The following is a 13,630-nucleotide window of genomic DNA, read 5'->3' as shown; positions in this document are numbered from 1 at the left end:
AAATGGTTCAGAATGTCATTCCTTGAGTATTCCAAATGCAGATGTCCCACTCAGAACTGTGGATGACTACATTAAAATGATGACATTGAATCTTCAACCTAAAATTTAATTTATTTTATTAAAATAAGATAATCAGAGGAACCTTGGCTTACAATAAATGCATTTTCTCAGGAGCAATAAAAACAAAATTAAAACCCAAATCAACAAGAAAAACTGTATATGCTCAGTTTCCTCTTGCTAGTGCATCTCTTGGACGACAGCTTCCGCTGGGATGCAGCCTCTGCAGGAGGTGGGAGCATCCCTCAGCCTTTTCCAGCCCCCAGCACTCCTCACTCACCCTGCCTGGGCTGCAGGAACAGGTCCATAGTACCAAAAGCAGCTGGGAGGATTCTCAAGATGACCAAAGCAGGACTGGCTCTCCTCCTTCTCTGAGCAGGACAATTCACAACAGATTCCATCCTTTTTGCAAGAGTTTTTCTTCTATGTGCAAAACTATTGCAAAACTATTTTGTGTTGAATTAGCATTTGAACTTATTTCATTGGCTTGGTGAAGCTCTTAGGCAGGAGCTGATTTCCAGAGTTATTTCCTCTTCCCACTCCAGGCACAACTCCCCAGGGTGAGGTGGCACTTGGCATGGGGCAGTCAGAGCACCAGAACATCACTGTCCTCAGAGCCACCTCACTGAGCACAGAGCAAACCCAGCCAGAGCCCCTGCCAAAGAACAGTCATCGCTTCTGGGAAGGGGAAAATAAGGCTCAAGTGCATCTATTAGAAAAATAGTAATAGATCTCTTGATTTGTAGTCTGTTACCTCTCCCAGAAGAAGAGATGGTAGCAAAGGCGTGAGGAGCCCGCGGGCCGAGGCGCGCACGGATCCGGAGCAGCCGCTCTGCGCGGGGGCACAGGGGGCTGCTGGGGGAGCCTGCAGGAGGCTCCTGTGGGAGGCACAGCTGCTGTGCTGTGCTGCAGCCAGAGCAGGGCCCAGGAGCAGGGGAGCAGTCAGAACACGGGCAGCCTGGTGGAGGTCAGCGTGCACGAGTTGATGTCCTCGGTGTGGGCGGCGCGGTGCAGGGACGGCTCCGAGGCGCTGCGGTTGATCTTGGGCAGAGAGTGCTGCAGCAGCTCGATGGACGACAGGATCTGTGGGGAGAGCAGCTCAGAGCCTGTTGGCACCAGCAGCTGCCTCTGCTTCCACTCAAACATGCACTCCTTTGTTCATCCCTACCCAATTCAATCACGGCTCTAAGTTGGATTCCTCCAACTCTGTGTTCTCAGTGCCCCACGGAGCATTAACATCCAACTCCACCCACCACTGTCAGTGCTGTGAGGCCTCGGGGAGTTTCAGAGGCTGGGAGGGTGTTTTTCATCAGTTCACAGACATCTAAACCATCCCCCAGTAGAGTAACAGGGAAGGAACTGCATCTGGTGCCTGGCACTTTGAAAAAACTTTCTAAACAATGCTTGATTCCAACAACAAGAAGTTATTTTTCCAGAATTGCTGATGTTTAATTAATGAATTACTCATTATTAATGAGTATAAGGAAGTACCTTCCCCATCCTCACAGTGACAGGAAAAGGTAGAGCATCCTTTGTAAAGGTACCAAGAATTACCACATGAATTTACATCCCCCGGTGGATTTTGTGTGCTTGTTCAGAGCTGTGGGGAAGGAGGAGTGGCCTCTCATTCCCTCAACCCTACTCTAAAACACAATGGATATCCAGATAGATTTCATTGCTACTGAGGGTGGGGTTTGGCTCCTCTCTAGACAGGTCAGGTGTGGAAAGCCTGCTCTGTGTTAGCCCAGCACACAGCAGCCTGCACATGCTGCAGGTTGTGTTTCATGGACTTACAGAAACTGAGTCCCACCAAAACACAGACTGCCCAAAGAGCTGCATGATGGACAAAGACAGAAACAGGACACAGGCTGCACTTCCATCAAGCACAGTTTCTATCTGCAATCCTGTTTGTGCTAATGGCTCTCTGAAACCTGTGCAGGACACCCCACTCACCTGTGGGAACAGAGGTCGTTCTTCCCTCACTTTCTTCAAGCAATCTGCTACCAGCCTCTTCATGGCTTTGGGGCAGTTCTTGTACAGCTTGCTGAGGTCTGGGGAAGCATAGCCCCTGCCAACCATGAAAATGATCTGCAGAACAAAGCACAAAACAGCTCACACAGGGCTCACTGTGGCAGCTTTACCCTGAGGGGATGGGACCCAGTCCCAAAGGGCACCAGCACAGCCCTGCAGGTTTGGCTGGCTAACAGTGACACCACAGCCTGGTAAAGAATAAATCAATATTCAAAGCCTGGACAGTTACTGGATTTTTTTCCCCTTAGTAAAAAGCACCAAATCCAATCTTCCTGATGCAGCAGCAGCATATTTACACCAAAATGGGAATTTCCCATAACTGCAAATGTATAAACCAGTATTTTACTGCACAGCAAAAGCTGTAAGCTGGGAATAAATTAACAGGGCACTTCAAATGTTTATAAACAAGTACCTTTTAAGTACCTGTACTATCAATACCAAGGTGAACATCCAGTTACCCATTTACTGCTGAAACAAAGCAGGTAGTCACCACCACCCCAGTAGGTTTGCATTTGTATTTATCCTGTATTTATGGAGACCAAGGGCAAGTGGCAAGGCCAGAAATAAAGAGAAGTGTTCCCAGAGGGCTCCTCACCTGATCTCTGTTGTTGATGTGGGAATAGGGCAGCTCTCCTGTCATCAGCTCATATAACACTATTCCATAGGAGTAGACATCTGACTGGAAGCTGAAGGGGTTGCTGTCCTGCATCCGGATCACCTCAGGGGCCTGGCAGGGAAAAACAAATTATAACAAAACCAGAAAGCACAACAGGAGGGAAAGTATCTGGGAAGCGGAGCCAGTGAGCTCAGCTAGAAATGAGTGAGCAAAGGGTACCCCCAAACCTTTGATGAGTTTAGGGAAAGTCCTGGAGAAGGTCAGGCAGGGCTATTCCACATCTCATTAAAATATCAGTACAGTTCACAGCATACAAAAAAACATTAATGCTTTAACTGAACAAGCATCTTGCCATTAGAAAAATATATTATTTAGATTTGCAATGTTTATTGACTCCTGTTACATCTTACACAGGACTGAGCCTGAGTTTCACCATCAGTTCCTGAACTGGTATCAAGGTTAGAGGGTAAAATACAAAATTCTAATCTCATGTAAACTGGTACCAAACCATGGTCAGGAAATGGGAAAGCCAAACAACACATATTGAAGATCACGGAAGAAATGCAGGAATATTTTAACATATCTGCAAAATTATGAAGCCTCTTAAAATAAATAATGTCAGATGACTGAACGAAACAAGGTGTGAACTAGCAAAAGAACTTCTCATTGGCTAAGATTTTTTTTCCCTCCTAAAGAATTCTCTCAGAATTACTGAGCAAAGCACTGAAGTACAACAGCATAAAAACATAAATAAGGGATCACAGGAACTTCCAAGGAAACAGAAACAATCTCCCCTCTGTGACAGCTCAGCAAAGATGGGTTATAAGTGTCTAAAATAAATACATTTTTTAAAAAGCCTGCAATGAGCAAATATGCAATGTTTTGGTTTTTTTCCCAAAGTCTGTTTCATGTACACAAATACACTGCATACCATTGGGTAAATTAGTTTTAAATCCTTTTATGAAAAATTTGTCTTTTTGTACCATTTTTTTAAAGAAAAGAACATTCCTGCTTCTGGAACTTTGTTTCAGGTGTTGTGAGTATTTTACAGAGCACAAATAAGTCTTAGCCAAGCATCCTGCTATTTTTAATACACATTTCCAGATAGCCTGGCAGCCCTGAATATTTCAAATAACTCACAAACCCCACTGGAGCATGTCTGGTGCCTATTTTGCACAATCAATCCCTCCAGCACTTCCATTCTGACTTGTCCTACAGCTGGAATAAAACCCACACAGGACTTGCAGCCCTGAATGTGCAAGGGACAGATGCTGGAGGAGATTTCAGAGCAAGGAATGTTTTGCTCACCATCCACAGGATTGAGCCTGTGGGCTGCTCCACCTGCTGGGATCCACTCCACCTGGATTTTACAGTTGCCAGACCAAAGTCTCCTATTTTCACTGTGAGGCCTTCATGAAGAAATATATCTGCATTTTTGTTAAAGAAACTGCAAAAGATTGAGTCAACAGTTCTGGATTTTCTGACGTGACTAGCAAGTGCTGCTTGTTTTATTTAACCCTGCTGAGAGCTCAATGTGAAACAAAGGAAAAGGGATTTTATGGCAGCCATGCCTAAATTAACATTTAACACTAAACCAGAACAGATGTTCCAGCATTATTTGTAGATTTATCTTTATGGTGAACTAGGACAGAAATCAACAGTTCATTACCATCCATGGCTGCAGCTCCTTAAACAACCAGAGCTGAGAAAGGGAAACAGCAAAGAGATCTCACAACTCAGAAAAATAAGAAAAAAACAATTACAAGGAAAAGTAAGTATCAAAATAAAATCTATTTCCACAAAGTTCTCTGGCAGATCTCCTGAGTTGGAACTATAATTTTAACTGGCAATGTATCCACACTATTTACAATTATGTCCTTCATGGGTCTGTTATTGACAACATTTTCACTGCTGGGGCTATTTTAAGAAGATACCATTCAATGATTTCACTTGGGAATGTTTTAACTTCAGAAAGATAATTCAGAAATATAAACATGACTGACATTTCCATGTCAGGAGCAGAGCTAATTTATTTCACAAAAATGATCATCATTACCATCAATCACAAATTTCAGGCCTCCTATACACTAAAATAATTGGAGGTTTTAACTGAAAATGGAATCCACTGACATTCTGGAACTACTGAACTTGGCAGATTTTTTTTATGATGACATGTGCCAAAACATCCTGCTCCCATTGGGTGGAAGGAAGCCCCAATTCCTTCCATGGATATTCTGGTAATTCCAAAGCAGGCATTTCAAAGGTGGAAGACATCAGCTCACAACATTTCCACTCCACATGTGTTATTAAATAGATAATTTTGCACAAAATATAATGGTAAAAAGCTGTTTTTTCTTGAGTTTAAAGTAAGATTTTTGGCTTCATTTCTGCCAGTCATTTGAGGAGTTCTAAACACATTAGCAATACACAAGAAACAGAAACAAATCCACGTGTGCACACAGATGAACACAGGCACACACAACTCCCCATCAAGGAGCAGAGCAGCATTTGGGTACCAGAGGATGGAACAAACCCCATTTAAGTAAAATAAGGGACTTCTGGAGCACAAGTGCTGCACATCTTTATCCCAAGTGTGGAAAACAAGCACAGATGTGCTGCGACATCAACATCAACGGGGATTGTCCACTGGCATTTATAAATATAAATCTATTTAAAATAGCTATTGCAACTCCCACACTGGCAATAAATCACTCCCTCCCTGCAGAGGAGGGCTCAGGAAGGATACTATTGGATTTCATGTCTCTGTGGATGATGTTCTTTGCATGTAAATAGCTGTGAAGGGAAAAGCAGAAGAGCCATTAGCAGGGCTGCTCACAAAGAGCATTTTCATTCCCCACAGACAGTTTATTCAGTTTATTACACACCCCACCCCTTGACACACCTCTGGCTTTCCATGAGTCTTCTTTGGGAACAAAGACATGGAGCTGTGCTCAGTGCAGTAAAGAAATGTCAGGGAGGAGTGGCACAAGTTCCATTAACCCTGGAGAACTGGGGCTGTCCTCCTGTCCATGCAATCTGTATCCTGTGCTGAAGCTGACTGTTCCAAACTCCTTTCATTTAAATGTGCCCTCTTTTCTGCTGTCTGACTGGAAACCTGGGCCCTGATCTACAAAATGAATGAGCTCTGGCAGCAGCAACTACTGCAGTGCTCCCAACATCAGAACAAGGGCTGGAAGCAGAGAGGTGGGGCCTGGAGCAGCTCAGCCAGCTGGAAATGCTTCCAAATCCATGTGTGGAACAGAGCAGCCACCCCTCATCTCACAGTGTGTGCCATACACTGCAGTGTCACAGAAACCCGGGGGACAAAGCCCCTTCACTGATTCAGGGCAAGATTTCACCTGCTGCACTACAGCAACACCTCCAGCTGTGAGAGCAGACAAAAACAGAATGTAAGTGATAAAAGGCACGAGCTGAGGCAGAGCTGCAGCCTGCAGTGCAGAGGGAATCTCCCCTGGGTGCCCATTTCTGGGCTGGCTGGCAGGAGGGAGCCCCACTCACTCCATGCCCTGCGCCGTCTGCCGGGCGATGTCGATCAGCTGGAACATCTGGAACTTGGTCTCCTGCACGTGCAGATGTTTGTAGAGGCTGCTGCCCTCACACCACTGTGTGACAATGGCCAGGTTGTCCTTGGTCATGTAGCCCATGAAGAGCAGGATGTTCACGTGCCGGGTCTTCCTAAAGAGGAGCACCAAGAGAAATCAGCAGCTGCAGCAGAAACGCTTCTCCCAACGCTCCCTGGCTGAATGATTTCATCCCTGCAATCCTGATCCATGTGGCAGTGAAAACTGGCCTTGCAAATATTACAATATACCACAGTTGCCGTTTTTCTTTTTTTAGCTGATTTTTTTACTTTTTAGTTACAAGATTTCCTTTTAGTTATTTAAAAATCGACATTTAAGAGAAGGATGTCTGCAAATTCAAATGGTTTGACATCAGTAAGCAAAAGTCACACTTGAAAGTGGTATTAGGAGATATTGGACTACAGAAATCACCCTGAAAGCTGGGAAAAAAGTGCCAGCTTTAGGTAGGATACTGAATCCCAAGAGGAAACCAAAGGATAACTATAAACCCTAAAGGAACTATCAGATGAGGAGATGGTTTTTCTCTAAGTACGTCATTCTTTTTCAAGAGTTCTTTCAAGAACTCTTGAGTTCTTTTTCACAGACACTTCCTTAGACACTAAAAAGTCTCAAGATTTGAAAGCAGAAAACAGTTACACTGATCAGTGTTATGCTTAAGGGAAGAAAAAGTTATTCTGCTGCAATTTGGAGAGGAATAGTTCAAGTGCTGTCTGGTGTGAGAATGAGGGCAGGATTTATTAATCCTCACCTTTACTGCCCAGTGTGGCCTGAACAAGGTGGGTGTTAAGAGACCACAAAAATACTCTGAACTATGGCTGTCTTTTTTATTCTTCTCTGGAAATGTGCTTTTTGTGCCTATCACACACAGAATCCTGGGCCAGAAGGCTCCAAGGAGGGCTGGGAGTCAAATGCAGCACCTGGAATATCAGAATTCAGCAGTGAAACACCAACTCACCTCAGGACAGCCACTTCATTCCTGAAAGCCTGAAACTGTTCTGGGGTTGGGTCTACAACCTTTAGGATCTTCACTGCTACATCCCCTGGAAATAAATTACCACAGAGGTTATTGAAAATGCAGCTTCCCCTTCCTCTTCAAAGTAACACTAATATGTAATTAAAATTCCTCATTTGTGCATAGAACACCTCTACTAATTTGTACAAAGGTCAAGACTGCCCTGCAGACAAATTTCTGTGGTATCAAGGAATTACTTTAGCTGATTTCCAATCTAATGGAAAAAGTCATTAATTAATTATTCACACACTTCCCTTCTATTTTTAAGGGTTATGTTTGGCTGGAATGCTTTTTGCAGGACATATGGACACACATACCTTTGTGGTTTCATTACCAAATTTAAATATTGAAGTGTTTATATGTATAAACTTCATTTGAACACATAAGAAAACTCAACATTCTCTCCTTCGTGCAGAATTTCTTTAATTATTTAATTTTGATACTTGAAGAGGTGTTAATGTTCTATTAAATATTACTATGATATTTTTTATTACAAAATCTTACTGAACTATATTTTACCTCTTGACTTCTGTGTCCCATTTCAGTTCCATACTGAAAATCAGATTTTCACTTACTTTTAGTGTAACAATAGTGCTTCCCTCGCTGCTGACAGTATTTGTACTTTGAGACAGGCAAATATTTACTCATTAAAAATAGAGAGCAGCAGGTAAGTTTCCAGATTTGTTTTGTCAGCTATTTTCTCCTGACAATACTGCTATTTAAGTTAGGGGCTGGAGGAGTTTCTGTGTTTCTTTTCAAAATCACAAGCCATGAATTTGGAAACCAATTCTGCAGCTCTACAGGTGCCTGTTTTCAAAATATTCCCACTACCTACAGATCAAACTCTCACAACATTAAGCAGTTTTTCATTGAAAAAACTCCACAATTTATGCTGATTTCCTCTCCACCCCACCCTGAAATGAAATAGTAAATATAATGTACAGAAGTAGAAGGTAAATATAATTTAACAGTAGGCTGTGGAATTCCCCAGCTAATAGAAAATAAACCCTTTTCAGAAAGCAAGCTGGTGTGGAACATGGGAATGGAGAGATCAGTGGAGTGAAAATGATGCAGCTGTGAGACAGATTTTGGTGTCTGTGCTTTGCTTTAATTCCAGTGCTGCTCTTACAAAGCAGTTCCTGTTTCTGCCTGATGCCTTTGGAGGAGGATGAGCACCCAGCACCCTAAATCCATTTTCCATTTGGAAAAAGGAGGATGAGCACACCCAGCACCACAAAATCCATCTTCCCTTTCCTTTTGCAGGCAGATGAGCACCCAGCACCCCCAAATCCACCTTCCCTGGGCTGCTGTCCCCCCAGGTGAGGACTCACCATGCCACTTGCCCTTGTAAACTGTCCCAAAAGAGCCTGAGCCTATCCTGGTGGAGAGCATCACTTCACTGGCTTCTATTTCCCAGTAATAACTGGAGTCTCTCTGTCCACGAGGCCTCTGTAACAACAATTCACAGGGATTTAATTTTCAATCACTTGTATTATTCACACCAAAAAATTTTAATAGTTTCCTTCACACAAGTTCAAGATGACCTGAAAACCTGGAGGGGTTTGCCTTGCAGTTTGGATTTTTGTTTTTCTCCTCAGTTGGGAAGGGTGGTGGGTTTTTTAAAAAAACCCCAACAACAAACTATCACATTTTCTTGGATGTCTTAAACTGTTTATCATGAAGGTCTGCACTAAACAATTAAACTCTAATCTGAGATCCTAAACTTTTATGATCAATTATTGAAAAACATCTAAAGTATTCAAAAAAGTGGTTGCTTCAAAAACACAATGCTAAAATTCTGAAACTCTTACATATTTAAATAGAATAAGCCAAACAGGTGAGTGCAAAATTCTCAAATGTTTAAGTGAGCAAAAACTGTGAATCCCACTAAGTAGCCTTCAAAAATTTCAAGATACTATCCATTATTATTCTAACTCTTCTTTATCTCTCCCCCACCCCTAAGTTTAAATCAAACCTTTGAGCAAGAAGTTTCATTTTGTAAAATCTGTTTTGTAATTTTCGCCTTCTATGGGAACAACACAGTTCAAATAGTGCTAATAAAGCCAATTTTAAATAAATTAAACCTGAACCCAAAAGATGCAACCTCTGAAGATTTAAAAGGTAATCCTTGGACCTGCACTGATAATGTCACACCACTGCCTGAAATTCATTTGCAACCCAGAACAGCTGTTCTGAATATTTATAACCCAAGGCCATAGTGCCATCATCCCCAAATTAATTACAATTAAATTGCTCCTGCTCCAGTGCAGAGCAATCCAAGATTACCTGCACCTCCTAGTGCAGAAATTTACCCCACCACACCACTCCTCCCAGCACAGTTTAACTAATTTTTCATTTAAAACAATATCACCACACTTACAATTTTGTTTTTTTCTTGTGTGTTAGATCCAGGGGCTCTCTCTCTTTGGGCTGGGACTGGGGTTTTAGGCTGAGACCAGCCAGTTGGGCTCATATTGTTAGGACTTCCAGACAGAGCAGAGGGTGAGGCTTTAAGATAGAAATACAAGAAAACAAGTTATGAACAAGAAAACAACCATATCAAATCCTACTAGGAAATGTTTAATTTTTGAAACCATACCTGATTCACTATGGCTTCGAATTGCATCCTGCAACAGAGAAGATGGAGAATAAAGTTAATAAATGTAAGAGAGCACAGGAAGGAACAAGCAGGGCTGGTGTGGAAATTGCTGGGCCAGTTTTGGTCAAGTGCAATACAGTACTGGCCAACAGCTCCAGGATTGGGGATTTGCTCATCACACCAATCCTGCAGGACACCCATGCAATCTGTGAGTTCTTACAAAACAGAGAAGATTCACAGCATATTGAAAGGACTGCTACCAAAAATGAAAGAGAAAAAAAAGGACACAAAACAAGAACCAGCAGCAATACTGTCTGCATCCCCCCTGCACTTCATGCTCGTGTTCCAGGTGTGGACAGAGCTCCTGGGATGGCCTCTGACCCCAGGGGACAACTCCCAAACAGCTCTTGGCTTCAAGTAGGACTTTGAAACCCCCCACAATATTCCAGCTCAACATCCATTGTGAAATAACTCCACATCCTACTTCAACCCCCAAAAAGGCTCCATCAAGTGCCCCTACACAAACCCCTCTCCTCTCCCAAGCACATTCCCACGGGGAATTTGGCATTTGAGCAGTGTTCTCCCACAGGTCACCAGGACAGTGCCACAAGTGTCACCTCATGCCACGGGCACAACACAACTCTACAGCCATGCACAAAAGAGAACTAAGCTCTGACAAACAGCACTGCACAGCTTTTCTCACCTGCCATTTGTATTATCCCAAAGTACAAACAGGAAAGGGAAAATATCCAGGGACTGTGTAAGTACAAAGCAAGAACATGCACTACAGAGAGGTTAAACACTGTCAGAGTTAACAAAAGTCAATTCAAACTCTCTAGTTAGTAGAATAATAAATATAAGATTTCACAGGAGGACAGAACAAGCCTACATTCCACTCCACAGTTTCAATTAAGATTATCCTTAGCAAAGATTCAGTTATGAAATGCATTGTTTTAGCTCATTAGTTGCATTCACCCAGGCTGGACTAAGTACAGCATTCCTGCAGATTGCCACTGCTGCACACCTGAGTGGATTAAAATCTGCATGAACAACCAATGAAGAACTCTTCAATTTAACTCATTTTGTTCAATTTAAGGATAATAAAAACCTTTCAGAACCAGAGTAACAAGTGATTGGTTTTGTACACCAGCCTGAGAATGTAACTGCTTTCAAGGAAGCTGGCAAAAGGTAACTAAAGAATTTAAAATGTTTCTCACACTTATCTATAAGGAGCTCTTACTTTGAAAATGCATTTTTGAGCTTCAATCCTGATGTGAATATTTGCTTATTTGCTTCTGAATTCAACAGCAAACAAACCAAACCCCTGTTCTTTAGAGCTGTTCTTACAACACAAATAACCCCATCCCCAGTGCTGTAGTCTGTCAACTTTACTTTGATGGGAATAAAAGCAGTACAACATGTTCTTAATCTCAGGGCTTTGGATGGGTACAGTCAATAAAAATCATTTCCAGAGGGAAAAAGCCACACAATGAATGTGTTTTGAGAAGGTTTTGCTTTAAAGGCTGTGTGACCCAATGCATTCTAATCCAAGCCTATTGACACTCAGAGGAGGATGAATTCAACATGAAGCTCTTTATCAATTTGCCTCTTCCAATTCACAGCCTCCATATTTGAGCAGAAACATGCTGGAAAATCAGCTCCAGATTAAACACTTCACGTGGACACTGCCATGGCTTTGAGTTACAGCAATCCTGTTAATCACAAGAAAACAGAAGGCACCAAGGAAATACCTACTCTTCCCCTCAAACAAAAGCGTCTGCACCAGGAGCTGGGAGAGGCATTCAGGCTGTTATTCTAGGCCAGCACAGTGAGATAAAAGAAAAGAACACAGGAAGTATAAAAAAAAAAAATTAAAAATTCAATGTTAGGCTAAACGAAAGGAAAAGTAACCTAATTTGCTTGATAAATGATAATTAAGAGCAGTAATTTTTTTAAGTCTTGCTCAAACTCAGACGTTCACTAGGATCTAAAACCATTTTTTTTATGAAGGTTTTTTCTCCTGGTGTACTAGAAAGTCTCTGCTACTTTCTTTCTGCATTGCTTTGGGGCCTTTTAAAAGCCTTTAGGACATAAGAACTATTTTTAGGAAAATGCAAAGAGCCAGAATAGAAAATATATCTGTCTTTACTGCTCTGCATAAAGAAAGCAATGTCACTCTACCAAGGTCAGTAACTGAGATTTTCTTGAGTGCTCCACTGTGGTTTGTGCCATCAGAGTTGGCCAGCCAGGCCTCTGAAGCAGCAGAAAGGCTGGGAGCCAAGGAAATCCAAAGAGAAAGGGAGGGCAGCTTTCCCCATAAACCCAGCTGACAAAGCCTCTGACCCCAAATGCTTCCTGGGGCTGCAGGGCACTTTTGTGCTGCTGCCATGGCCCAGAGGAATTCCCTAACTCACTTCAGAGCATCTTCACACAAGACCATGAATCACCAGCTGAAGATGCAGGTGAACTCAGCAGCCAAAGGCTTTTGCTTGGCCTCCAGAGTTTTTAAACTATTCCAGAGGCAAAAGCAACAAGCAGTGCTTGCTCTCTCTCTCTCCCAAGTCCTGCAGCTCAGCACTTTCTTCTGCCAGCCTTTCCTGCACACCAGCGTGTTAAGGCTATCAAACAAAATTAAAGAAATCCAACCACTTTAGGCCTGATTTCCAAGAGTTGCCCCTCTGTGTCTAAAGTAGAAAAATACAAGAAAAAGGTGCCTGAAGGCAAGAAGAGCAGAAAGTCTCAAACAGAGCCGGCTTCAGCCCACAGGCCCAGAATTGTCACTAATTCCATACATGTATAACACAGATCATCAGGAAGCTTTGACCTGAGCATTGCAAGCCCAAGAACTACACCCAGACTTAGGGCACCTTCAGTCTGATTTAAAATTAACACCAGCCCCCCCACCAATCCAGACTTTGAAATTTGGAACATTTTTAGACATGCCTAAAAAGAATTTCTTCACAAAACTGAGCTCAATTGTTCAGCTCCACCCCATCTTTACACACCCCTAAAATTTACCAACTACTCCAGCAAAGTTGATAGACTGCAAAAATTAATTATTAACCTCTAATGCAAATGTGTCTCCTGAAGTGTTCAGCACTCAGCCAGCTGAGGCAAACAGTGTGGAAATGACAGAGGCAGGAAGGAGAACCCCCCAGGGGCTGGGATGGGCAGTTTGGGCTGAGCTCTGCTCTGCCCCAGCCTTACCTCGATGATCCTGCTGTCCACAGGCAGCGTGGTGCTGACCATGTGCACGTTGGGGGTGGAGGTGGAGCGCTGTCTCTGGGACAGAGAGCCCTCAGAGGAAGGGTTGGATGGGTTGAAAGTGAAGGCATGAGGTGTAGAATACCTGTGCTGGGAGCTGAGAAGGAAAGAGAGACAAAGGGAAGAGTTGTGGTTATTTTTTTCCCCTCTGGCAAGGGAAAAATACTGTTCAATATAACCTGTTCAAAAGCAATATACACACAATTCCAAGCAGAGAAAAAGCTGAGATTTACACATCAGTTAAACTATTTGGTCAGCTGAATCATTCCCAGTTTAATTCAATAAATAAATTTGAAAAACTTGAAGATCTTGTCAGCTGACATATTTAATTAGTGTTTAGCTGAGGTCTGTTTTTGCTGTTACAAATTTTGCCACAGTTCACCTCAATCCCCATCAAACCACATTTAATACACTGACAAAACACTGGCTCTGAGAGATTAATTCAGACT

General features: G+C 42.6%; 2 protein-coding genes across 6 annotated transcripts in view; both read right to left on the bottom strand.

The window, feature by feature from the left end:
* Window positions 1-13,630, bottom strand: part of MKRN2OS (MKRN2 opposite strand) — a gene marked incomplete at its 5' end in the record, with an annotated part of 68,487 nt that overhangs the window by 12,345 nt on the left and 42,512 nt on the right. The window lies entirely within an intron of this gene.
* Window positions 100-13,630, bottom strand: part of RAF1 (Raf-1 proto-oncogene, serine/threonine kinase) — a 37,124-nt gene continuing 23,593 nt past the window's right edge. For 3 of the 5 annotated variants that reach the window (XM_079316771.1, XM_079316770.1, XM_079316773.1), the window contains 12 exons: window positions 13,125-13,278; window positions 11,673-11,732; window positions 9,918-9,945; window positions 9,699-9,826; window positions 8,650-8,767; window positions 7,262-7,346; window positions 6,224-6,400; window positions 5,451-5,497; window positions 4,013-4,131; window positions 2,684-2,815; window positions 2,011-2,145; window positions 100-1,140 (listed from right to left, as the gene is read on the bottom strand). In XM_079316771.1, coding sequence (XP_079172897.1) covers window positions 1,000-1,140; window positions 2,011-2,145; window positions 2,684-2,815; window positions 4,013-4,131; window positions 5,451-5,497; window positions 6,224-6,400; window positions 7,262-7,346; window positions 8,650-8,767; window positions 9,699-9,826; window positions 9,918-9,945; window positions 11,673-11,732; window positions 13,125-13,278 — 1,324 coding nt within the window. In that variant the 3' untranslated portion in view covers window positions 100-999. The remainder of the gene's footprint in view (window positions 1,141-2,010; window positions 2,146-2,683; window positions 2,816-4,012; window positions 4,132-5,450; window positions 5,498-6,223; window positions 6,401-7,261; window positions 7,347-8,649; window positions 8,768-9,698; window positions 9,827-9,917; window positions 9,946-11,672; window positions 11,733-13,124; window positions 13,279-13,630) is intronic. The other 2 variants (XM_079316772.1, XM_079316774.1) reach the window with 1 other exon arrangement.

Source organism: Erithacus rubecula, assembly GCF_903797595.1.
Source record: "Erithacus rubecula genome assembly, chromosome: 13".
NCBI classification, from domain to species: domain Eukaryota; kingdom Metazoa; phylum Chordata; class Aves; order Passeriformes; family Muscicapidae; genus Erithacus; species Erithacus rubecula.
This window is presented reverse-complemented; position numbering and strand designations above follow the sequence as displayed.